At 52.3% G+C, this 25741-nt stretch overlaps 1 protein-coding gene across 1 annotated transcript in view; it reads left to right on the forward strand.

Annotated features, from left to right (window-relative positions):
• The first annotated feature begins 8291 nt into the window (after window positions 1-8291).
• The window catches only part of Padi2 (peptidyl arginine deiminase 2), a 42576-nt gene continuing 25126 nt past the window's right edge, over window positions 8292-25741 (forward strand). Inside the window, exons 1-3 of the mRNA NM_017226.2 lie at window positions 8292-8443; window positions 17290-17473; window positions 18996-19068. Coding sequence (NP_058922.2) covers window positions 8352-8443; window positions 17290-17473; window positions 18996-19068 — 349 coding nt within the window. The 5' untranslated portion in view covers window positions 8292-8351. The remainder of the gene's footprint in view (window positions 8444-17289; window positions 17474-18995; window positions 19069-25741) is intronic.

A 25741-nucleotide genomic window follows, 5' to 3' on the forward strand; every position in this document is an offset into this window, starting at 1 on the left:
AGCCTTGAACGCATTGACACAGAAGACAACTTCCTCAATAGAACACCAAACTGAACAGAACATTGAGCTTAGACACTACACTGTCTTAGTCGGGGTCTTATTGCTGTGAACAGGCACCATGACCAATGCAAGTTTTAGAAAGACAACATTTAATTGGGGCTGGCTTACAGGTACAGAGGTTCAGTCCATTATCATCAAGGCAGGAGCATGGCAGCACCCAGGCAGGCATGGTGCAGGAGGAGCTGAGTTCTACATCTTAACCGGAAGGAAGTCAGGAACAGACTCAGCATCCCAGAAGGAGCTAGGAGTAGGGTCTTCAAGCCCACCCCACAGTGACACACTTCCTCAAACAAGGCCACACCTTCAAATAGAGCCACTCCCTGGGCCAAGCATATGTAAACCATCACAGACACTAAGATCAACAATAAGTGGGACCCTGAAACTGGAATTTCTGTAAAACAAAGGACACTGTCAACAGGACAAAATAGCAACCTACAGAATGGGAAAACCTTACATCTGACAGAGGGCTGATATCCAAAATATATAAAGAACTCGAGAAACTAGACATCAACAAACCAAATAACCCAATTTAAAAAATAAGGCACAGGGGGCTGGAGAGAGGGCTCAGAAGTTAGGAGCACTGACTGCTCTTCCAGAGGTCCTGAGGTCGATTCCTAGCAACCACATGGTGGCTCACAACCATCTGTAATGGGAACCAATGCCCTCTTCTGATGTGTCTGAAGACAGTAACAGTGTATTCATATAAATAAAATAAATAATTCTTTTTTTTTTTTTTTAGTGGAGCACAGATCTCAACAGAGAATTCTCATCAAAGAAATCTCTAATGGCCAAGAAGCTCTTAAAGAAAAGTTCCCCATCCTTAGCCATCAGGGAAATGCAAATCAAGTCGACTCTGAGATTCCACCTTACCCTGGCTAGAATGGCTAAGATCAAAATATGCATGCTGGCGGGGCTGGGGATTTAGCTCAGTGGTAGAGCGCTTACCTAGGAAGCGCAAGGCCCTGGGTTCGGTCCCCAGCTCCAAAAAAAAAAAAAAAAAAAAAAAAAATGCATGCTGGCGAGGATGTGGAACAAGGGAGACACTCCTCCATTGCTGGTGGCAATGCAAAGTTATACAGTCACTTTGTAAAGCAATTTAGTGGTTTCTCAGAAAATTAGGAATAGATCTACCTCAAGACCCAGCTGTCCCACTCCTGGGCATATACGTAAAGGAGTCTCCACCATACCACAAAGACATGTGTTCAACTATGTTCATCGCAGCTTTATTTGTAAATGCCAAAAACTGGAAACAACCTAGATGCCCCTCAACCAAAGAAGGGATAGAGAAATACGGTACATTTACGCAATGAATTATTACTCAGCTATTTAAAACAGTGACATTGTGAAAATTCCAGGCAAATGAATGGAACTGGAAAAGATCCCTTCTTTTGAATAGAGTGAAGTAACTCTAAGAAAGAAAAACGTGGTGTGTACTCACTTATAAGTGGATGTTAGTCATAAAGTAAGGCTATGTTACAATCCACTGACCCAAGGAAACTAAGTAACAAGAAAGACTCAAGGTGGGGATGGGGGGAGCAGGGAATGTGAGTGTCACGTCAAGGGGAAATAGAATATATATCCTGGATGGAAAGAGGCAGGGGACTGGATGGGGACAGATTGGGGATTGAAACAGGAGGGAGCATGTAGCAGAGAGGACGGAGGGGGAGAATATTGGGAGAGACTATTGGAACTGGGGTGTCATATCTGAGATGAGATAGAAACCTAGGGTAATGGAAGTTCCCAGGAATCTATGTGGGTGAGCCTTGCAAAGACTCCTAGCATAGGTGATATGGAGCCAGAACTAGCCATCTCCTGTAACCAGGCTGACAATGGAGAGGTTGGTATACCAACCTGGCCACAAAACCTTCTACCTACAATTTGTAATAGATGTGCTATGGTAAAGACGGAGCAGAAATTGAGGAACGAGCCAACCAATGGCCCGTCTAGCTTGAGACCTGTGCTATGTGGGGAAGCCACAATGGCTTACCTAGGAAGCGCAAGGCCCTGGGTTCGGTTCCCAGCTCCGAAAAAAAGAACCAAAAAAAAAAAAAAAAGAATAGGACTGTCGAGACACAAGCTTGCTCTGTAGCTCAGGGTAGCTTAAAACTCACAATGGAGGCCCGGTTAGCTTGAAACTCTGTGTAGCCTAGGCTAGCCTCACACTCCACAACAACCTGCCCCAACCTTCAGAGAGATTGTAAGTACTGTGCCCAGACCTCTTTGTAGGGTTTCGCATCTTCTCTGTGGCAGCCCACCTTCCCCTTGGTTGTCGTCACATGATCCCATGTCTGTCACGTGTTATCTGACGCTCGCGTGGACCCTGGACGGCTGCCTCTTTCCTTTGCCAATCCTGCCCTCTGGGTCCAGCCCTCTGACAGGAGGTTCAGGTTTAAGTCGAGGCTGAGAGGCGGGTAACTAAGCGTCTCCATCAAGGTGTGGCCCCGCCCATCACTAGCCCATCCTTCTCTCTGCTCCAGTCTCTCCTGTAGGTGGTCGGACCAGCTGCCAGAACCACGAGGTTCTGCCAGACCCAAGAGATTCCCAGAATCTCTCTCCTGAGAATTACTTCCTTCGTGGACTGGCCCCAGGTCTCAGCAGGAGACCCCGAGGACTTTCTAGTTCCCCAGAACCGCTGCTTCAGTGGTCCAGTAGCCAAGGGGAGGGCGCTTGGCTTCTTCGCAGGAACCTCATTCTGGCCACCAATCTCCCGCCCAGTACCTGGGAGCGGACGGTGTTCCTAAACGATGCTTAACCTGAACTCAAAGCTTAAAGCAGGGCTTCTCAGCCTTCCTAATGCTGCGACCCTGTAATAAGATTCCTCATGTAGTGGTGACCCCCAGCCATAAAATTAGTTTGTTGCTACTTCATAATTAAATCTTGCTATTGTTATGAATCATAATGTAAATATCTGATATACACAATACTTGATAGGCAAGCCCAGAAGGGGTCACAACCCACACGTTGAGAACCCCTAACTTAAAGCCTATTGGTGGGGAGGGGTATGTGAGTTGGCATTTCTTCTAGGCTCCACCCACAGTTACCTGGCAACAGCCAGGTGTGCCTGACTCACTATAAAAGAAGCTGTTTGCTCTCTTCCCTCTTGGCCTCTTCTCTCCCCATTCCTCTCTTCCTACCACATGATCATGGCTCAGAGGGAAGGGATACCTCATCATGGGCCCCGCAAAGGCACCCCTTTCCCCCTCACCATACCACGCCTCTTCCAGATTTCTGATTTTTTTTTCTTATTTTATAAAACACAACAACGTGGCTTTGATAAACAATTTATTTCGAAAGGAAACTGACCATCTATTCTCATCAGAAAAGCCTGAAGGGAACCAAAGCTGTGCCCCCAAAGTCCATGGATCGACAACTGTGGGGGTTAAAGCAGAGTCACCCACTCCCACCTTTCTGCTGACTCAGGGAGGGCAGTGCCCTGTGACCCCAGGGACCAGGCTGATCTGCACCTGTGTGGGCTGCGCTCCATTTGGCCTGTGCACTCACTTCTCGTAGCCATTATGTATAGAACTTTCACCACTCACCTTTGTCGATGGGGAAACTGAGGCACAGGAAAGCACAGTTGGCCTGGGGTTCCAAGATCCAGCCTCTACTGACTTTGAGATTCTAGGCTGAGTCCTGCTAGATCTTTAACTCTGCTTCCCTGTTCCCTCCCATGGAAGGAGTCCTTGTCATTTTCCTTCCACTGTCCTCTTATGGACTTAGAGCTCCTTGAGTTCCCAGAGCCTTCTCTGCTGGTGGAAGTGGAAGGGGGAAGTAATGGGGGGGCATCAGGAGGTGGGTGGGAGCAGGGAGGGTCCATGACCTTCACCCAAAGTCTCCAGGAATTGTTCCCAAAAGTTCTTTTCACCTCCACACTGATTCTATAAGCTCATCCAACTGGTCTATGCGGCCACTGTCACCTGAAGCATAAACCTCCCACCTGTACCTCAGCCCACATCAGATGACAGCGACATTTCTGCCTCCAAGGGCGTCCAGACACAACTGGGTGTAAACCACACACAAAACACATATTTGGGGTTTTTTTGTTTTGTTTTTGTTTTTTTTTTTTTAAGATTTATTTATATATAAGTACACTGTAGCTGTCTTCAGACACACCAGGAGAGGGCATCAGATCTCATTACAGATGGTTGTGAGCCACCATGTGATTGCTGGGATTTGAACTCAGGACCTCTGGAAGAGCAGTCAGTGCTCCTAACCGCTGAGCCATCTCTCCAGCCCTGTTTTTTTTTTTTTTTAATTAAACTTTAAAACAACGAATCAATAACCAAGACTCGCGGGGTTATTGACAAACATTAAAATGATAAGATAGCCCCTCATTTGGGTTCTCAGTCGTCCCTCTGACCAGAAGGCGGGTCTTGCCTGGGAGACCTGGCGTTGACCTGATCTGACACCAAAGGAATCCCTGAATCCCAGCCCAAGCCCTAGGGAACAAGAGCTTGGACAGCTTCTGGAGACTTAGTCACCAAGAACGCTGACTCCCTGTGCCTCTAGAATGGGGACCTAGTGCCACCTTGTGGCCAGTACCTCTTCCAAGCGGGATCATTTCCTTAAGAATCTTCTAGCAGTGGACACCTGGTGAACTGTAGATTTTGGCTCACCCCAACAACAAGTGTTTTGCCATCGTCATATTCATCATCATTGTCATCGTCATTGTCATCGTCGTCATCATCACCTTTCCACTACCATCCCCCACTGCCCCTCTGTCACCAGTGGCACAGTTACCCATCCACAGGGAGAAGAGAAGAAGCAGGGTTCTTCTGGGGGAAAAAGGCAGATGTGAGAGAATGAGGCAAGGCCAGGACTGCCGATCCAGGCACAGCCATAGTGGGAAAAGTGGCCACCTCTGTCTCAAGTTCACTGTGGTCTCTAACCTGCCAGGATTCCCGTCTCCACGGGGAGTCTCCTCAAGTGAGGTCACGCCCGTCATCGAGTTCCAGAGCTTCCCATGGCTTCCCATGACCTTCGGATAGAGCCCAAGTCACAAGGCAGAGCCAGGCTGTCCCTGACACTGCGGACATTTCGAGTGTCTATGAAAAGAGCCCAGTGAGAAGCGAAATCTCCAGCCCAGCATCCATCTGCAGAGAGGAGTTAGTGGGGCTGGGCTGTGTGGCTGGCCACAATACGCAGCTCAGTTTGCCACCTGTCACTTTTATCATCTGTAATCACTAAGGCTAGTTGCTACAGGGGTTGCCTTTATAGAGGAAAAGGCAGAGAGGGTCACAGAGAGTGAGGACCAGAGTCAGATATGACCCTGTGTCTACCAAACCTCATTGCGGGGGAAAATGTCAGACCATTCCTGACACAGCCTTGGTTGGAGCTTTGGGTCATGGCTGTTGCCTCTGGCAGGTCCTGCAAGATGAAACTCAGACCATGGCAAAGTGCTCGCTTTACCCAGATGAGTGGGGTGGGTGGCCCTCTAGTCTTGCTAAATTGTGGAGTTCCCAGTTCAGGAAGAGATCCTGCCTCAATAACGAAAGGCTGGAGACACAGAGATGATTCAGCTCAGCGGTTAAGAGCACTGGCTGCGGGGCTGGGGATTTAGCTCAGTGGTAGGGCGCTTACCTAGGAAGCGCAAGGCCCTGGGTTTGGTCCCCAGCTCCGAAAAAAAGAACAAAAAAAAAAAAAAAGAGCACTGGCTGCTCTTCCAGAGGATGGGCACCCACATGGCGGCTCACAGCTGTCTGTAACTCCAGTCCCAGGGGGATCTGACACCCTCCTCTGCCCACCTAGGACTTCAGACACACACACACATGTGCACACACTTGAAAGGGGAGGGGCTACTGAAAAAAAAAAAAAGATGTTCACATTGATCTTTGCTGCTAAGTCCTAGACGGTCATGCTTTCTAAACATTTTCCCCAGCAACCACACATGATACCCTCAGTGAACTGTCCATGTCAAGGAAGGCTCATAGATGGTTTAAGTCACCTCCGGGCCAGGCTCCCCAAAGCCAGGCATAGAGCCCCACAACAGAGCAGGGCACCTGGCAGAGGAAGCCCCTCCGCGTTCAGGCTCTCTGGTCCCACACTTGATGGGAGTTGTATGGGAGGAGGGGTCCAGGATGGTGAGTGCTGGGAACTGGCTTTTGTTGTCACCTCCCAAAAGGCACTGAGAGATGCCATGCGGATTTTCTAGGCTCCATGAGAGCAGCAGGGGCAGCCGTGATGTGCGAGACCTCCGGCCCTCAATCCACCAACAGCTGTGACCACTTCTGCTATTTTAAACCCTTGGGCTCTGAAAGCTCCTATCCCACCAAGCCAGGCACCGGGGTGAGCCAGAACCAGGTCAGAGGCCTGAGTGTGGGTGCCAAGAGAGGGGCAAGTTACATAAGGGGAGGGGCTTTGTATCCTGAGCCTTGGACCAGACTCTGCCAGCGTTTTCGGAATATTGTCTCGTTTAATATCAGTTTGCATCTTCCATTATGCTGCGAGATTACCTATGTGCTTCCCAGAGGCAGGGCGAGCCACCCTCACCCACGGATCCCCGCCCAGGTTCCTGCTCTGCCGCTGTCAGGAGCTGTGCACGCCTAGGTTAGTTCTTCACCCTCTCTGTGCTCTCTTTCTTCATCTCCAGGGTTCCTGGGAAGATAAAATAATTTAACTCTAACACTTTGGGAACTATAGCTTGGGTGCAGTGTGGGGCACCGAAACCGCATACGTCATGAGTGCACACCTTCTTCCTGCCCAGCTGGGTAACCAGAGCCGTTGCCTGACAGCACAGCCCTGGCTCTGTTGGGACTCCCTTGGTTGAGAAGAGACGCGTTCTTGTTCCACACGGGACCCCTCTTACTTGGTGAAAGTGGGACTGTTCTGCCCCTGTTGGAGGTGTAGCTTGCGTGCACAGGGTACTCAGACCCAAGCCTACCCACCTCTGCAGGGGTTTCCAGTCTAGTGCCTCTTGGAGTCTTTCCCACATGCTGCCTCCTGATTGGAGAACGCTCTCCCAGGGACCAATCAGAAGTTACCAGCTTCTCCCAGGATCTGAACCCCAAGCCTTTCAGGAGACAATGACCCCTCTGGCTGGGATTCTGGCCCTCTCACTTCTCCACCCACATTCCCCCTAGATCCCTGATACCCAGGGACAGCTGGGGTCCTTACCACCTCCTAATTTGGGCATCTGGAGGAGAAGGATAGAATGGGGACTGACTGGGCATTCCTGGGCATACATATGAGCAATGCGATTAATTCTGTGAGCCCTTTGCAGTGCGCCCTTTGCCGGGTCTCCCATCAGTCTCCCTCCCTCTCCAATACGCATCCCCCACCCCGCCCTTCAGTTTCCATCCCCATGACCAAAAAGTCACTTCCTCAAACGCTGCCGTTTTCTGTATAGCACCAGCCCTGGGTTCAGAGAGAAAAGGCCTGTGGATGGGGTTCAGGGTGCTTCAGACCCCAGTCCCGCCACTAGATGTTACGGTGCACCTTGGCCTTCCAGGACCATACACTGACCTCTACCATGGCACGCTTTTTGGTGCCTCAGGCTGGAGCCCTAATCCTCTGCCCCGTCAGCCACCCGGAGCCATCCAAATCTCCATCCATAAACACCGCTCAGATCAGTCCTCTCCTCTCCAGCCCTCTCACGCCCCATCCGGGGTCTTCACTCCTGGCTCGAGCTCAGAGCTCACCGTTGTCTGGTACAGCCAGAATGCATTCCCAGACAACCCCTTTCCAGGTTCATGCTGTCGCTCTCATGCCTGGGCTTAGCATTCTGGCCCTTGCCAGGGACACGGTTCCCCCGACTCCACCCCACTCCCTATTTCCCATAGCAATGTGGATCTAATGTGGGGATTTCCAGCTTCGCGAAGGTGTTCAGGAGGCTCCTCTCCAGCCCCTGGTATTGGCAAGATCTTTAAGAAGCCTCAGAAGTTTCCTGAGAAGCATCCCCTGGCCCCAGATTGGCTTTGGTTGCCACCCACTCACTCCTGCCCTGTCCCTTCGCCTACTCCTGCTCCCATTTTCTGCCCCTCCGAGCTGGAGGGGAGGGGGAGTCCAGAAAGGGGAATTTATTGAACAAAAGAATGAACAAGCCAAACATGGAAAGCAGGAATTGACAACTTGCGGGCAGAGGCGCTTGGAGGGCGGAGCCAGGCTAGACGGACGGGCTCGCAGGTCCACTCCAAGAAGCGTCCGGCGGACAGCCACGCCCACGCCCCGCCCCTCGGCTGCAGCTTAAGGCCGCCGGCTGCTCAGCGGCGGGCGCAGGCGCAGCGGAGGGCTCACCTGTAGCAGGTGCTCATTCCCGGGAGCAGCGCGGACTGCAGCCGCCTCTGCGGGGAAAGATGCTGCGGGAGCGGACCGTACGGCTGCAATACGGGAGCCGCGTGGAGGCGGTGTACGTGCTGGGCACGCAGCTCTGGACCGATGTCTACAGGTGAGCCGAGACAGCGAGTCACCCTCTCACCTACTCTTCCCAAGCCCTGGGTCCCTGGACCTGGCTCAGGTATCCCGGTTGTCTCTCAATTCGAGATCCTCGAGAATCCAGAGGCCAGTATCCAATTCCATGCAATGAGACCCCTCTAAGACACCCAGTCACAGCCCCTTCTCTGAGATTGCTCCCTAAACCTAGCCTTCCCATGCCTGGTCTCTCCAGCCCTTCTCCTGGGTGACCTCAGCACACATAGGCTCTCTGTAACACGCCCCTTTCACTACCCCCACCCCTTCTTGGCTCGCCTTTTACCCTAGCCCACTCTCCTCCACCAGTGGACTTCCTATGCCCTGCAAGCAGAAACACTCTGGGATGTTCTAGGGACTGGCTCGCCCAAAGGGGGAGCTGCCCACGTGGAATCTGGCCTGGTACTTATCCGATTTCACCCTCCAGGGGGTTGCTGGTGATTGCCTGTCCCCAGGCACTGGCTGTGAGCTGTGTCCCCAAATGCCTTTCCTGACTTCATCCTGAGATCAGAGAGGGGTCACTTTCCACCCACTGTGGCCCTGGGAGCCAGGATCTGTTCCTCCCCATCTTCTCTGTCCACACGCTCGATGTGGGTTAGGGTAGCTGAGACAGCAGGGAGAAGGAATGGTGCTGTATCCCACCCCCAAGGAAACGGGTAGGGTGTAGTGTGGGACCTCAGCAAGGTGCTGTGGGGAAGGAGTGGTGTGAGCAGTCTGAGAAGCCACACTGAGACGGCTCTCCGCTCCGAGCACTCTAAGTGTTCTCCCTTGGGGGTGGGGTGGGGGGCTTCGTGCTGGTGGGAGGGGCATGGGGGATTTTAGGTGAGACCCTGTGCTGATGACCTGGGTCCGTACAACCTCTTATCTATTTTGTTCCGAAATCATTCTGACTCTAAGGCACCTGACTCTCCCTAGCCTTCCAAAGCCCACCTGAGCGTCTCTCATGCTCTCCCTGCCCACTTTCCAGCTCCTTCCCAATGGCACAGCCACTTCTACAGGAGGCCCTGGCCCTGCTGGTCCCAGCAAGCCTGAGATGGGACCCCTCTCTGCTCCTATAGCCCTTAGGCCTCAGCCCTGGCCTCCACTTCACCTGGGCCTGGATTTCAGTGGTCCTTCATATAGACCCCAAAGCAGGACTGGATGGGCCCTAGGGTCTGTAACATAGCCGTGGAGTATGGTCTGGGCACCAGTAGCCTGGGAGAGTGCCCATCTCCCCCCCTCCCAGCTCTGAATTGGGTGCTGCCAAGGGGTAAGCCAGGATCCAGGGTGCTCAGGTCCCTAAGCCACAGCTGTCACCATGCCTGTCTGCTTGCCTGCCGGGGGACCGTGGGAACTGTCTGAAAGACTGACATGCTGCCTCTGCTGGGAGCTAAGGAACAAAGGGGGTCTGAGCTTAAGTCCTTGTCCTTGCTCCACCTTAGCAGAGAGAGGCCCAGCCTGGTGGAGGGCAAGCGGGGAGGTGTCCACTCTTGTTGTTCCGTATGGCAACAGCCTCAGCCAGGACTCACAGTTCACAGTACTGAGAGTTCCCCAACACCCAGAGTCAGCACAGCCTGGGCCATAACCTGCCCACAGGAAGCTGAATGCAAGCCACAGTTGTCGTTGTAAATGTTGTAGTCATCTACCTTTGAAAATACGTAAACCAGGGTTGGCAGTACACACCTGTATCCCTACACCCAGATCCCTACACACCAGAAGCTGAGGCCAGAGGACCACAAGCCTAAGGCTCGTTTAGGCTACATAGTGAGTTCCAGCACAGCTTGGTCTACACGGCATGACCCTGTCTCAATCTACCCCAACACATGCATGCGTACCTCAAAAAGGAGAAAGGATGTCCCATAATCCCAGCACTGGATGGGAAGTGGAGGCAGGAGGATCACTGTATGTTCAAGGCTAGTCTGGTCTACGTAGTGAGTTCCAGGACAGCCAAGGCTACACAGAGAGACCTTGTCTCCCACCCCACCTCTAAGAAACACTAATAAAGGTTATTTATTTTAGCCAGTACTGGGAGCTGAGTGTGGTGGTGCATGCTTTGAACCCAGCATTTGAGTGGCAGAGGCAAGGATGGATCCCCATGAGTTTGAGGCCAGCCTGGTCTATGTGGCAACTTCCAGGCCAGACAGGACTACCCTGCGTCAAAACAACCAAAAGAAAAGTTAGAGCTGGAGAAATGACTCTGAGGGTAAATGGGTTGCTTTGTAAGCACGAAGAGCTCATTTTGACTCCCCAGGTCTCATGGAAAAAGCTAGGTGTGGCTGTGTGCTCCTGTGCTCTGGGGCGGGACAGAGTCAAGAAGGTCACTGGGGACTTCCTGTTACCAGCTCGGTTGTAGGACGAGAGAGTCCCTGGCAGAGAGTATCAGCACAGAACCCCCAACATCTTCCTCTGGAATTTATGTGATCATGGAGGATAGTTCGTGAGAAGGCTGGCAGCTGTTCCTTGAGGACACTTTGTGACCCTTAAAGTTCTTCTGGGGTGAGCTGCTGGTTGCTTTGCAGGGGTCCCACAGTCACCTATGCTGACAGCCACTGTCCTGGACAGCACGTGTCTGGATCAGAAACCCAATATCTTTTTGTGTGATTCTTTGCTGAAGGGACTGTTCTGTATAATGTAGTGTAATGAGTGGTTCTCCTGCCTCAGCTTACACACTGTCAGTAGCAGCCTCTCTCCCACACGATATGACAACCAAAAAACGTCATCCCAGGGCCTCTGAATAGAAACCACAGAGCAAGACTCATGTGCAGTGCACCCAGTCATGTGGGAAGGAGAATGGGGACCCCTCATTTCTCCATCAAGTCACAAAGGTGAATGAGTAAGCTCGCTTCGCTGTCAAAGTCTGATGGTGAAGATGAACCTTTTCCTTCCAGACCTTGAGGCCTGTCAGCCAACGCCGATCCCCACCATTGTCGCATGTGGAGAGAGAGCAGTCTCTGAGTGAGGCTGCTTTGAGGGACTTAGAAGCTGATGGTGCAGTAGACAATTTATGTTTTTGCTTTGCTTTGTTTGGGCTTTTAAAGATCTTATTATCAGGCTGGAGAGATGGCTCAGTGGCTGGGACCTCAGTTCCAGTGCCAGCATCCACAGAAAACCACTAAGGCCGGTGCTGAGGGAGCAGAGGCAGGAAGCAGGAGCAGCCTAGCTCCAAGGTCAGTGAGAGACACTGACTCAACAAAATGAGGCAGAACTCTTGTCTTTGATCCCAGCACTTGGATGGCAGAGGCAGGTGGATCTCTGTGCGTTCCAGGGTAGCCTGGTCTACATAGTAAGTTCCAAGTCAGCCAGGGCTGCATAGTGAAACTGTCTGATAAAAAGGGGGGCCGGGGGCTAAGGTAGAAAGTGATAGAGAATGTACTCTGGCCTCTGTGAGTGTGCACAGACAAGCACATGCATCTGCGTACACATGTACACACACACACACACACACATGCACACGCACACGCACACGCACACTCGTGAGAGAGAGTGCATGCCATTATTAAAATCGCTCCCTAACATTTAAACACCCAGCAGCCTTCCCAACATTTACATGCTCATTTCGTATGCACACGATAATTTGCATACACCCCGCCCTCATACCGCCTCCTTGAGAAAGGCGCTATTCTTCATGCCTTTCATCCTTGAGGGACCTAAAGTCAGACCACACGAGGCTGAGGAGGGATAGAGGAGTAGAACCCAAGATATCGACTGCTCTCCCAACCTGTCTTCCTGAGGCTCCTGTTTTGGAAATGGTGCCTCCCTGCTCTGCCCCTTACAGAATCCTCGCGGGCTGTGGGGCGAGCGTGTGAGAGCCGCCATTGATGGTTACAGACTGCCTAGCATGGCGCTGAGCTTGCCACCTTCAACCTCAATAGACAGGCCCTGTTGGATGGGTCCACGGAAGGTCAAGGGTATGTGGCAGAGCTTGGCAGAGCAGCGATGCTTGCTGCCGAGAGAGTGACGAAGGAAAACACCAGGCCAGGTCCCGTGGCCCCATAAATTAGAACAACACCCAGAGCCCTGGGCCTGGGACAGGAGGCGCTGCCAGAAGCTATTTAGGATTCAGGTTTCAGGCTGGTGCCCAGGAGTGGGAGGGCTGAGGAAGGGCCTGGCACCCAGTGTGCCAAGCTCACAGTTCCTTCACTTAGTAGGGTCTGTGAGGCTCTTCCTGGCTGAGCAGAGGTCCCCTATTCAGGAAGATAGTGTAGTCCCAGGAGCTCATACCACAAAACACCAATGTTTAGAAGTGACCTCTCCTCTCCTCCCAGGCATAGCCATGCTGGACCCTGAGCCCAAAGGTCTGACAGGCCTAAGCCTGTTCATCCCAGTCATTCACCTAAGAGTCCAGGACAGGAAGCCACTGTTGACTGTCCCCTCTGAGCCCCAGACTCTTATTTACAAACAAGCGGGATGTTGGTGGAATCTTGAGATCCCCATGAACCTCTTGATCAAGCCCTACTTGATTGATTGTCTCTGGGTCCTTACCTAGAGGACCATAGTGAGGACCTCAACCTTTAGGCTCTCCCAAGCCTAGGGCTCACACAGTTCACTCATGCCCTCTGCCATGAGGGTCCTGAGACCTCTTTGAAGTAAGGGCAGATTCTATGTGGATCTCAGTGTGTTTGTCTGTGAAGTGAGATGGATCAGGTAGGCTTTGTAGGGTTGCGTAAAGTATGGATTGAGAGCCTGTGGCTTGCAGGGGTAAATTCTCTGTAGTCGTTGTTGTGGATCGGACTGGGTTGATTACAGTATCACCCATCACGATGAACCGCAGTTACTGCCCTCAAAGTGTTCGTGAGACTCGTGGGAGGGATGTTTTGAACACCTGTTTGGGGCGCTGGCTAACCGTAAGAGTAAGGTGATCTGGCTGATGGGATCAGGGAGGACTTCCTGAAAGAAGAGGCAGCTGTGCTGGGTTTTATAAGACAGGCAAGGGTTCAGCACACAAGAGATGAGTCCCATAGGAGCAAACAAACCTACCTGGCAGGAAGGTGGGGTCCATGGAGACCGTGAAGGGGTCTGGAAGTGTTCTGGAATGTAAAGCTGTAGACCAGAGAGCAAGAAATGGGTCAGGGTCCGGATCTTGTTCTGTAGGTAGGAGGGGTCCGGGAAGGCGTCTGAGAAAGGGAATCACCAGAGATCAGACTATTTCTTCCTGAGGAGAGCACCAGCACCCTGTAATGGAGGTTCCTGGGGCAACCAGGTAGAGACGGAGGTCAGCTATACACACATGCCAAGGTTTGCCTCGACCAACCCTGCCCAGCCAGTGCCAGCCCTCAGGACTCCGGCCACCCAATAGTGAACATCGAGCATGAGGCCTGGGCTGAGATCTCTCTCCCTCCCTCCCCTCACCTCTGTCCCTGAGGGTGCTTACCAGACTGGCACCCACAACCCCCCCTTCCAATTCCTCCAAAGTCCCCGGGGGCAGGATGTCACACCCCGGCTGCCAGGAGCTGGGGTCACTCCAAGGATGAACCCCGGCTGGTGTTAATGAGGGCCAAGCCAAACAGACACAAGGAGAGCCAGAGGCCAGCAAAGAACAGGCGCATCACACCCTTGAGCGTGGAGCTGTGTGGGCCTCCTCAGCCCCGCCACGCTGTGCCTGACACCTTCTCCCACTGTCTGAGACAACATCAGACAGGTTGGGTGACTCCCCAGAGGCCACACAGCATTTGAGAAGCTGGGCATACGTCTGCTTAGCCATATCTCTCCATTTCCATGGTCACCGTTCAGCCCTTAGCCACCACCATCCCTCATGGCAGCCACAATCGACAGACTCACTTACAAGCCAACACACACACACACAAGCACACGGGCGCATGTGCACGAGCGCGCGCGCGCACACACACACACACACACACACACACACACACACACACACTTCCATTATTTTTCTTCTAAATTCCCTCCTTGCTTGCAAGCCCTTGGTGACTTCCCTCCCTCAGGAGAAAGGCTAGCTCCACCATATCTAGGACTTCTCTCCCTCACCACGACCACCCCCTCCTCCTCTATGCGTGTGTGCAAGCTCACACACGTGTGTACACACACACATGTTCACAGATCCAGCCACACTCACCTTCCTCCAATTTCTCCATATCAGGCCTCCTGGTCCCATAGCATCAGGGTGGCTTAGAGCTCGTAAGAAACCTCCCTGAGACAGAAGTGTACCGCTCTGTAGCTGATGCTGGGGTTCCAGGTCCACGGCCTTAACAAATTCTGAGTAAAGTTTAGACTCTTAGCTCAAATGTTGCTTCCTCAGCGAATCTGTCTGAGAGCCCCTGACATCATGTACTCCATATTTCCAGAACCTTCACGCAAGGTTAGTGTTACCCAAGCACACTACTACTGACCTATGACCCCCCCAGCCTGGCAATTCACATCTCTATTGCAGTCATCGCAGTTGATGGCATAATCCACAAGTCTTCCTCTTTCACTAGAAGATAAGCCCTGTGGGCCAAGAGATGGGTTATCTTCTTAGTCAGTTTTTCCTCAACACCCAGAACTCTGCTCTAGACTGTGTGTTGAGTGAATAAAAGATGGTGTGACCGAACCCTCTTCCTCCAGTCCCATCTCTGTCAAACGTTTTTACTGACTGCCTGGAACAGCCCAGAGCTGAAAGGATATGAGGAAGAAGATGCAGCCTGCAGTGGAACACAGGCACAAATCCCTTCGCGGAGAGGTGGGCGCTTGGCGGGCAGAGATTTGGGGGAACCGCATTCCGGGTGTCAGGAACTACAGTGCACACTGAGGGGCTGGAAGTGCTCGTGCGCAAGCACGAGGACCTGAGTTCAGATCCCCAGAGCCCACATAAAAGCCGGGCACAGCAGCATAGGTCTGTAACCGTGGCACCGGGGGACAGAGATAAGTGGGTTCCAGGGGCTCACCCTCCTAGCCAAACCCGTTAGCCAGAGGTTCAGCGAGAGACCCTGTTTCAAAAACTAAGGCGTAAATCAATACAGGAATCAGCACTAACCTTTGGTCTGCATGTGTACGCACGTGCGCGCATGCACGCGCGCGCACGCGCACACACACACACACACACACACACACACACACACATTTAATACATGTATAAAATTCTCTGATACCAGCTTGGAAGGCTAATCAGGAAGCATTCATTTACTGTCACTCCTAGGTGCTGGGACACAGTGCAGACATGGGTCTCAGGACCAGCCTCCTGTCCCAAGCATGCTCTCTGTCTGACTCTCTCCAGTAAGCCAGGGGTCATAGGCACCCCACCCCATTCCTTTCCCTCCCTCAATACTGTCCCACAGCCTCTAGGGACCCCAAGCCATCTTTAGCCCCAGGCTCTCGGGTTTCTGCAGGGGATTCTAACAGGATCTTCCCCGGGGGAGGAGGCAGCCAACAGGATCCACATGGGACAATGGCGCCTTTGTGGCTTCTGCCAGGGCTCCAAGAATAGCTGTTTGCTCAGCCTCAAGCAAGGCTGGTGCAGGGATGTGGGAGGCCTGGGGCCCAGGAGCTCTGATGTGGTGTTAACCTACGAGATGCTCCTCCGGTTTCTTACTGGACCAGAGGGATGGAGGCGGGCACAGGGACGCATGCGGTCCTGGGGGTCATGCATTTGGTGTGGTTTGGAAAGCACGATTATCTCAGAAAAACCGCCTATGGAAACTTGATGCAAAAGCCAGATGAAGCGATCTTGTTTCAAGGAGGGTGGGGCTCTAGCACCCTCCGCCTGGGTTTAGCCAAATGAACAAGAATGGGTTGCTAGGCAGGCGGTGGTAGCTCACGAATTCAGCAGCACTTGGGAGGCGGGGCCAGGAAGCCTGGTCTACAGAGTGAGTTTCAGGACAGTTGGGGCTAAGAAAAACCTTGTCTCAAAAACAAAACAAACAGAATGCATGGCTGGGCAGCCTCTGCAGACTCCCAGCCACCGCCACAGCCCACCCCAGGACTAAAACAACAAGACCACACTGCAGAAGATGATGTCAGTGTTCCTCAAACTGTGGCCCTCATAGTTTCTAGAATGTTCTTAGGACCCAGCAGTCTCTGTTTGGACAAAGCACCTAAGCTGTCACAGAGGCGGCTGCTGCTACATTTGAGAGTCACAAGCTTAAGCTTCTTGTTCATTTTCAGCTACAGAGCAAGTTCGAGGCCAGCCTGAGCTACAAGAGACCATATCTCAGGAATGGATGGATGGATGGATGGATGGATGGATGGATGGATGAGAGCCCTAAGTCAAGTGTGACACTACATGCCTAAAAATCCCAGCACTGGGGAGACTAAGGTTGGAGGGCCAGTCCTAGTGATGTAAAAATATCCTGTCTAACAAGAAAAAAAAATGTTCTGGTCCTAAGGCTGGAGGCAGAGACCTTACCTAGCTTGTGTGGGTTCAATCTGTAACACAGCAGAGAGAGGGAACGTCTCTCTCTCTCTCTCTCTCTCTCTCTCTCTCTCTCTCTCTCTCTCTCTCTCACACACACACACACACACACACACATACACGCACAGAGAGAGACAGACAGACAGACAGACAAAAACAGAGAGGAGAGACAGACAGAGACACATAGAGAGACCCAGACAGAGAGAAGACAGAGGCACAGACAAACACAGAGAGAGGAGAGACAGAGGCACAGAGACAGACTGACAGACAGACAGATAGACAGAGAGTTGGATTCCAGCTCAGCAGGTACAAAATTAGCCCAGGACTCTGTATCTTTCATAATCTCCTGCCACCAGCTAGCTGGTCATGGCAGGACAGCTGGGTCTGCCTGGGTCCTCCAGACCACACAGCCTGGGAAGCCTACCCCTCTGGAACTCTCTTACTGACACCCTTGTCCCACCTAGCCCAGGCTCTGTCTGACCCTCTGTCTGTTCTTCCTACAGTGCAGCGCCTGCTGGGGCCAAAACCTTCAGCCTGAAGCACTCGGAGGGTGTGAAAGTAGAGGTCGTGGGCGATGGAGAGGCAGAGGAGGTAGTCACCAACGGCAAGCAGCGTTGGGCCCTGTCACCCAGCACCACACTGCGACTCAGCATGGCCCAGGCCAGCACCGAGGCCAGCAGCGACAAGGTACCATGGCTGGGAAGACATTATCCAGGACTGAGGAGTCCAAAGCCAGGCTGGCATCTCATTGTGTGGGAGCACACTAGCCTGAGCCATAGAAACAATGGGAGCCATATAGTACCTTCCGGTCCCTAGCAGCTATGTGGGCAGAGTTAGGGGGTGTGGGCATAGCGGGGGGTGGAGGTGGGAGACGTGGGAAGCTGGTTGGCCAGACACCTGTAACCCCAACATTTAAGAGGCAGAGGCAAGAGGATCAAGAGTTCAAGGCCTGCTGTGGCCAGCATGGGACATATGAGATCCTGCCTCAAAAAGTGAAAACTTGGGGTTGGGGATTTAGCTCAGTGGTAGAGCGCTTGCCTAGGAAGCACAAGGCCCTGGGTTCGGTCCCCAGCTCCGAAAAATAGAACCAAAAAAAAAAAAAAGTGAAAACTTGGGGTTAGAGAGATGGCTCAGTGGTTAAGAGCACTGGCTGCTCTTCCAGAGGTCCTGAGTTCAATTCCCAGCAACCACATGGTGGCTCACACCACTCTGTAACTCCAGTTCCTGGGGATCTGACACCCTCTTCTGACCTCCAAAGCTACCAGGCATGCATGTGGTATATACAGGCAAAGTCCCATACACATAAAATAAAGTTTTAAGGGAAAACTAGTGTGAGTGACAGAGCTCAGTAGTTTTGTGTCTAGCCTATGCAAAGCCCTGAGGTCAATACCTAGGACAGAAAGAAGGAAGGAAACAGAAATGGGGGTGAGAGGGAGGAAGGAAGACTCAGAGAGCTGAAGGAAGTGTAAGCAGAGGCAGGAGGATTGCTGCAAGTTTGAGACCAGCCTCATTAGTACCAGACTAGCCTGAGCTATGTGGTGAAAGTTTTTGAAATGCGCACGTGCAAAGAGGCCAGGACTTGGGGTACACACTTGCAATCGCAGCACTTAAGAGGCAGAGGCAGGAGCATCACTGTGTTGAAGCTAGCCTGGGATAAATAGCAAGCTCTGATGTTCTTACAACAACAACCATAGAAGTACTTTTCCAGACCCATAGAATGTTTAGAGATGATATCCATAGGGCCTCAGGCTTTGCTGTCTGTAAAGTGGGGTGCTGAGCAGTCAGGAGTAAGATGTTTGGCCCAGATGATGCAGCTAAGGCCAGATGATCCCCACTCTGGGCTCTCAAGAGTATTTATTACTCGAGGCCATTTGCAGCCTTGGCACCTGGCACCATGCAGAGGAACAAGTCTCTGGGGCTCGGCTGGTGCTAGGCACACAGCATAGTGGGCGTGAGCCCAGGAAGGCAGGAGATGTGCCAGGGCACAGGTCAGGTAGGGGAGAGGAGCCCCTTCTCTGGTTGGATTGAATATCTGTGAGAGCATTTTAACAACCCAGGGGTGCTTCCTGGAGGAGGGGTCCCTGCATCTGGAGAGGATGGGCTGGGAGGTAGGGGGTTATTTCTTCCTGGTCTTCTGTTTGTTCCCTTTTTCACTGTAACCTCTGACTTCTGCTCTTCTCTTTTGTCCCCATGTGTGCCTGTCACCAAGGTCACCGTCAACTACTATGAAGAGGATGGCAGTGCCCCCATTGACCAGGCTGGGCTCTTCCTCACTGCCATTGGTGAGTTGGTGCTGGGGTCTTGGTGTCTTAACTTTGGGGGAGCTGGAAAAGTACTCAGGGCAATTTCAGTGTGACAGACCGGTTCCTGGAGCTGCTTCCAAGCAATGCGAGCTTCAGAGCAGAGCATGTGTACCCTGAGACTTCAGGGACGGGGGAACTCCTGCAGAGGAGATGTGATGTGGGGCTCCCTTCACAGGCTCTGTGGGATGCAGAGAGAAAGAGAAAAGCCCAAAGCCTCTGTACACACACTCGCGCATGCACGCACATACACACACACACACACACACACACACACACACACACACACACACTCACACTCACAGAGGCACTGCTGCCACTGTCCCTGACAATCCTCGTGGCCACCCAGCCTGGGAACAGGGGTTAGGAAACTCATTCACAGTCACACAGCAACAGTGTAGCAGGTTGAGTTCCAAACTGGAAACAATTCTTTCAGTTCTTCCCCTGCAGGGCCCTGCCCTGGGTGTCAGGGACACCGTGGGCTGAGCAGGGCCCAGGGATGTGACCTTTCTGAACATTCAGTCCCTGCTGCGCCTAAGATTTCATATTTACTGATGCTTTCAAGCTAGACGGAATCCAGAGGCTCGTTATGTCATCCAGTTGTGGTTACACATTGACAGTGGTAGGAGCCACCATTGGAACACTGTCCACTGACTCACTGCTATAGAGGACTAGTCTGGGTGCTTTGAGGAAAAGGAGATGGAAGGAGGCAGATAAACACAGAACATATACTGAGCAGCCACTGTCTACCATGCTCCAGACTTTGATATCTTCCCACCAAGACATCAGTCTATCCTTTCAGCTGCTGTAAGGAGAATCGCTAAAAACTATACCCATTAAGCAGATGGAAAAACTGAGGCTCAGAAAAGGCCCTGGGTTCGGTCCTCAGCCCCCCAAAAAAAAGAAAAAAGAAAAAAGAAAGAAAGAAAGAAGGAAAGAAGGAAAGAAAAAAAGGCAAAACAAAGTCGCCTGGGTTGCACCTAGAAATGATCGCTAGGGAACCAAGTCACACCAGTTATCTCGTTTTCTAAGAGTTGTGAAATTTCCTTTAAAACTTCTCTATGAGGGGTTGGGGATTTAGCTCAGTGGTAGAGCGCTTGCCTAGCAAGCACAAGGCCCTGGGTTCAGTCCCCAGCTCCAAAAAAAAAAAAAAACTTCTCTATGAGATCCCCCTTCTCTTCAGTCTCCTGTGGTTCTTCAGAGGCTGGAGGACTCTTAGTGGCAGTGCTCTCTCCCGGTCCTGGATGCTGTCACCTTGTCCTTCCCTCTGTACCGGGAGCTTCTTAGCCCAGGAGTGAGGGTGACAGGGAGGTGGATGGTGAGAGTTGTAGCCTGACTCCCCAGCTGGCATGTGACTGAGTGACATTGCAAACACACAGCCCCCACCTGTCTCAGATGACCACCTCCAGGAAACCCAATCCCACAGAGCCAGGGATACCTGAGGACAAAGGCGGGGGGTGGGGAGCAGCCGGAGACCTGTCAGAGGTGACCCGTGGCCTCAGGATGTGCACAGAGGAGACACGGGCAGGGAGATGATCAGAGGAGGAGTTAATCAAGCTTGTCCCCACCTGAGACCTGAGACTGAGCTCAAGACTCAGAGGGAGCTCAGGTGTGATCCTGACCACCAGAGGTAAAGAAGCCTCCACAGCATCATCGCTATCCCGAGAGTGTTCTGTTTTCAGTCCTCATGGCTACTTAACTGCCATGAGGTCCAGGTGTCTTGGTTCATGGGACAGTAAAACGTGTCCATGGCTCTCCCAAGGACAATAAAAAGAAAGCTTATCTCTACGAGAGGGAAAAACCAACATTAATAAAACAGTCAGTCTTCAGCCAGCACCGTCATTTCGACAATAAAAAGCAGGCAAGGGAGTGTTCGAGATGGCTCAGCAGATAAATCCTGACGACCTGAGTTTACTCCCTAGGACTCAAGATGGAAGGAGAGAACTAGCTCCCAAAAGTAGTGCTCTAACCTCTCCACACATGCCCCACTACACATATGTCTGCATGCACATATGTGTATGTATATGTGTGTATGTATGTATATATGTGTGTTTGTATGTATGTATGTATATGTGTGTATATGTGTGTATGTGTATGTATGTATGTGAATATGTATGTGTATGTATGTATATGTGTGTGTGTGTATGTATATAGCATGAAGGGCTGGTTGTGGAAGCACATTAGTAATTCCAGAACTTGAGTGACAGGCAGGACCAGGATTTTAAGGACAGCCTTCATTTCATAGCGAGTTCAAGGCCAGCCTGGGCTACATAAGCCCCTATCTAAAATATATATAAATGAATAATGTTTGCTGGAGGGATTGCTCAGTGGTTAAGTTTACTGACTGCTCGTCCAGAGAACCAAGGTTCAGTTCAAGCACCCACATGGCAGCCCGCAACTGTGTGTAGTCGGCCCCAAGTGATCTGACATCCTCATAGAGATAGACACACAGGCAAAACACCTGCATATGCATGCACAGAAAATAAAAATAAATAAATCTCTTTTTTTTTTAAGCAGAAAGGGAAGCAGGCTGGAGACAGGTACCTGTCATTCCAGCTGCTCGGAAGCTAAGGCAGGAGACTGACTGCCAGCGCCTTTCTGGGCTAAGAAGAGAGCTCCGTGGTGGAGGCTTCCCCAGGCAGGGCTCCCTCTCAGAAGGAAGGCAGAGCCACTTACATTGTAACAGCCAGGCTTATTGAAATCCACTCAGTCATGTCTGGTTTCTGTTCCACTAGCAGGAGCGTGACTGCCTGTGGTCTATGTCCCACCTGACCATCTCCTCCGTCTGGCATCTCCACTCTGAGGGATCTGAGGCACCTCAGGGGCAGGGACGCCCTGACCATCCTAGATGCTAGCCTGGCCCCACAGAAGCACTTCTGAGTGCACCTCACTAGACTGTCTAAGCCCGCGTTGATGGGCCTCAGCAGAGGTAGAAATTAGCCGCGGCTTGGCCTCCTCTGCTCACCTCATGGCGATCATACCAACTTACACCAATTCCGTCATCCCCAGCCTCAGTTTCTCTGTCTGAAAAAGGGGGTTCTGTAGAGCATTCTAGCATGGTGCTGAAAGAGCGTACCCCTAAACAGGGAGCCGCATCTCTTGCTCCGATAGCGGGGTGGGGTGCCCCCTGGAATCACGAGTAGCCATTCTTGATGTTGTTACATCAAGAGGTAGCTTTATTAACGAGATCCCGGGTCTTAGCAGGATCCCGGGTCGACACGTATCTCACACAGGAGACAGAGGAATCGACCCCGAGCTTCCAAACTCGGGAGTTTATATAGGGGAGGTTAGGGGCATTCGTGCGGGTACACATGATTGGTCAATTCAAATGGTGCACAGTTACTTTCGGCGCGAAATTACATCAGCAAGGAGTATGTGTTATCTAGCAGCTCGGCAGGCAGGTAGGGTGGCTCATCTCACTCAGGGGGGTGAAGGAAGGGGAGGGGGTGGCTACAGATGGTCAATGTCCTTGGGGCTGATAGCTGGTTTGGCAAGTCCTATCTCTGGCTCTCCCTCAGGCACGTCCGGCCCTGCACATCCGGACTCTGACAATGAGTAACCTTTTTAAAACTCTAGTTCTACAGTGCCCCTAAGGATTCAGGAGAGTGAGGTGTGCAAAGGGCCTGTGCCAAGGCACAGCAGGTGCTGAGCAGAGGCCTCGTCTCCCTGCCCTTTACTCCCTGCCTGGAGGGACTTCATCCTGAAATACAGTTTACAAACCAAGGAGCCCCCGGCCAAATCTCTGTGTCTGATCCTGCTGTGTGACCCTGACAAGCAGACCACCCTCTCTGGGCTCTACTTTCCCCCCAGCAATAGACTTTACTGAGGAAAGTGAGGTGAGGGAGAGAAGGGTGGGAGGGAACAGTCACCCTTCCTGCTGAGGTCCTGGCAGAGGGAGAAGGGCATAGACTGGCGCCTCAGTGCCTTTCTCCCTTTGTGCCTTGGGTAAATGTTCCACAGGCCCCGAGCTTCCACAGACCAAGAGCTGGGGCTTTCAGCATCCACAGGAGGGTGGCGTTCTTCTCTGGGTCCTTAGAGCTTCCTCACACTGCATCCCAAGCTCCCTGGACAAGTCAGAAGACCAGGCCAGCATAGCCTCAGTCCGCAGGGTTGGCGGCTGGCCTAAATGTAGCCACAGCTTCTGTGTCTAGGTTCACAGGGCAATGGCCTCAAACTCAATCCTAGTGACATTTCCCATGAATCTACCCCACACCCCGGCACCAGGCGCCACCTGACACCTTGGGGCTATTCTGGGTAGCTGAGGCAGGACTCAGAGCCTCTGGGAAATGTCTAGAGCCCAGAAGCTGTGAAACAGGTGTGACCCCCTCTCTGTGGGGAGGGCAGAGCTCAGAAGGGCTGTCCCGGCTTCTCCTTCTTGGCCTGTAGACAACGTCCCATTAGAGCCTGGGAGAAGGTCCAGGGGACGGCTGGTAGCCGGGGAGGCTAGAAGGCAATGCAGATGTGTTGACCATGGGGACAGTGACGGGTCCTGAGAGAACTGAGAAGTACTGTGGGAAGTGGAGCGGAGGTGGCCGAGAGACTGTGCAAACCATAATGGGAAGGTGGCAGGTCCTTCTGAGAGTAATAAATCAGGACACAGGCTGGGTGCTGGCGGCGCATGACTTTAATCCCAGCACTCAGGAGCCAGAGGCAGGTGGATCTCTGTGAATTTGAGGATAGCCTGGTCTACACAGTTTGTTCCAGGGCAGCTGAGGCTACACAGAGAAACCCTGTCTCAAAAAAAGAAAGAAAGAAGGAAGGAAGGAAGGAAGGAAGGAAGGAAGGAAGGAAGGAAGGAAGGAAGGAAAAGGAAGGAAAAGGAAGGAAGAGAAAGAAAGAAAGGAAGAGAAAAAAAGGAAGGAGGAGGAAGGAAGGAAGGAAGGAAGGAAGGAAGGAAGGAAGGAAGGAAATAGATCAGGAAGCAGCAAGAACCTGCTGTGTGGCTTTAGGGAGGTGAGGTCACTGCTGGGCTCACAACCGGCTGTAACTCCAGATCCTGGGGAGCCAATGCCTTTGCCCTTCCCATGCACCAGGCGCAGACACATACATTCAGACAGAACATACATTTATATTTCAAGAAAGAAAAAAGAGCTGGGTGTGGTGTGCACACACCTCTGATCCCTGCCCGGCAGATGGGTCTGAGCTCGAGGCCAGCCTGGGTTACATATCAAATTTCAGGTCAGGCCAGCCAGGTCCACATCGTGAGAGAGACCTTGTCTGAAAAAAACGAACAAAACACAAAGACAAGTAGGAAGATGGAGAAGGGGGGAGGGGAAGGGAGAGAGGGGGGAGAGGGGGGAGAGAAAGAGGGAGGGGAGAGGGAGAGAGAGATTCCTTCAGTGTGGCCGGAAGTGCTTCTTCATGTCCCGTGACCCACTGCATGGTAGACACACAGGACACCTCATAAGGAACCTTAGTATAAATGGAGTCACAGGCCTGCCATGTGAAGATGTGGTCAGTGACCTTCAGGGAAGCAAATGCTGGGACTTTAAAGGCTGGTTGGCTTTTGGACACCGTCCAGGTATGATGTCAGCCAGTGTCAGCCAGGGGTCAGCTGCTTCAGTGAGGGGAGTAGCTCAGAGCCAATGTCTGGAGTCCAGGGCTTCTGTAGGAGGACCATCCTGCACTCTGAGAACTTGGATTTGTAGGTCTGTCGCCTCCCTGCTGGGCGTGGGAGTGTGGGTCTCCTCCTCAGAGCTGGTGGGGAGAGAACAGCCCTGGAGAGTGCGGGCAGCTGTGTTCCTGGAGTGAGGCATGGCAGGCTGGAAAGGAAGCTGGGAGCCAAAGTCAACATTGTCCCTCACTGCGATTAGAGGGCCTCCCCTCTGCACTGGAATCCTCTGCCAGCCCAGCTCCATCACGAGCCACAGAGGTAGCCACTGAGCAGCTCCCCCAACCTCCTTTCTGAAATGGGTGTGATCGCTCACCCCGTGTCGGGTCGCAGCAGATACTCCAGTGGGACGCTTTGTACAACCATCACCATGGCATGCCCCGTGGCTCCAAGTTCATGGCAGGTCTGGGAGGGTGGAACGCTGGAAGGTGCCTCTTCCCCGCACCTCATGTTCTCACCTCCTTCTCCACTCACAAAAGCTGTAATCAGGCCAGTGGGACCTGAACTGTGGACAAAGGAGACACCTGAATGGGACTCTGTACCCATTGCGCTGTGTCAGGACCCTCCTCCTGCCCACCCAGGGACGAAGTGTACCCCCAAAATGGTCTGATTGGAATGTATCCCTTCCCATCTTGCTTCTGCTGTGGTTGAAGTCATGGTTAACACGAGACAGAGCACGCTGGTGCCTTCCCAGCAACACCTCACCCTCCTCCCGCCATCCCCTAACTCGGGGTGGTTTTACCTCCCCAGTCTGCTAGACAACAGTTGAGGTATGAGGAATATTGCTAGCATCTTGAAGGTGGTAGCCAAGAACACCACTAAACACCCTACACGTAGGACAGGCCCACACATGGAGTTACACAGCTCAGAAAGTCAGTTGTGCCAGCTTTTGCAGTTAGAACAACTCCTATAACCAGAACCCCACGCTGCAGATGAGGGAATAGGGGCTGAGAGAGGTTGTGGAACCTATCCAGAGTCACACAGCTCATGAACGAAGAATCAGAGTTCCAACCTAAGACCATCTCATGTTAAACCTTCTCTCTA

This window comes from Rattus norvegicus, chromosome 5, assembly GCF_036323735.1.
Source record: "Rattus norvegicus strain BN/NHsdMcwi chromosome 5, GRCr8, whole genome shotgun sequence".
Taxonomy (NCBI): domain Eukaryota; kingdom Metazoa; phylum Chordata; class Mammalia; order Rodentia; family Muridae; genus Rattus; species Rattus norvegicus.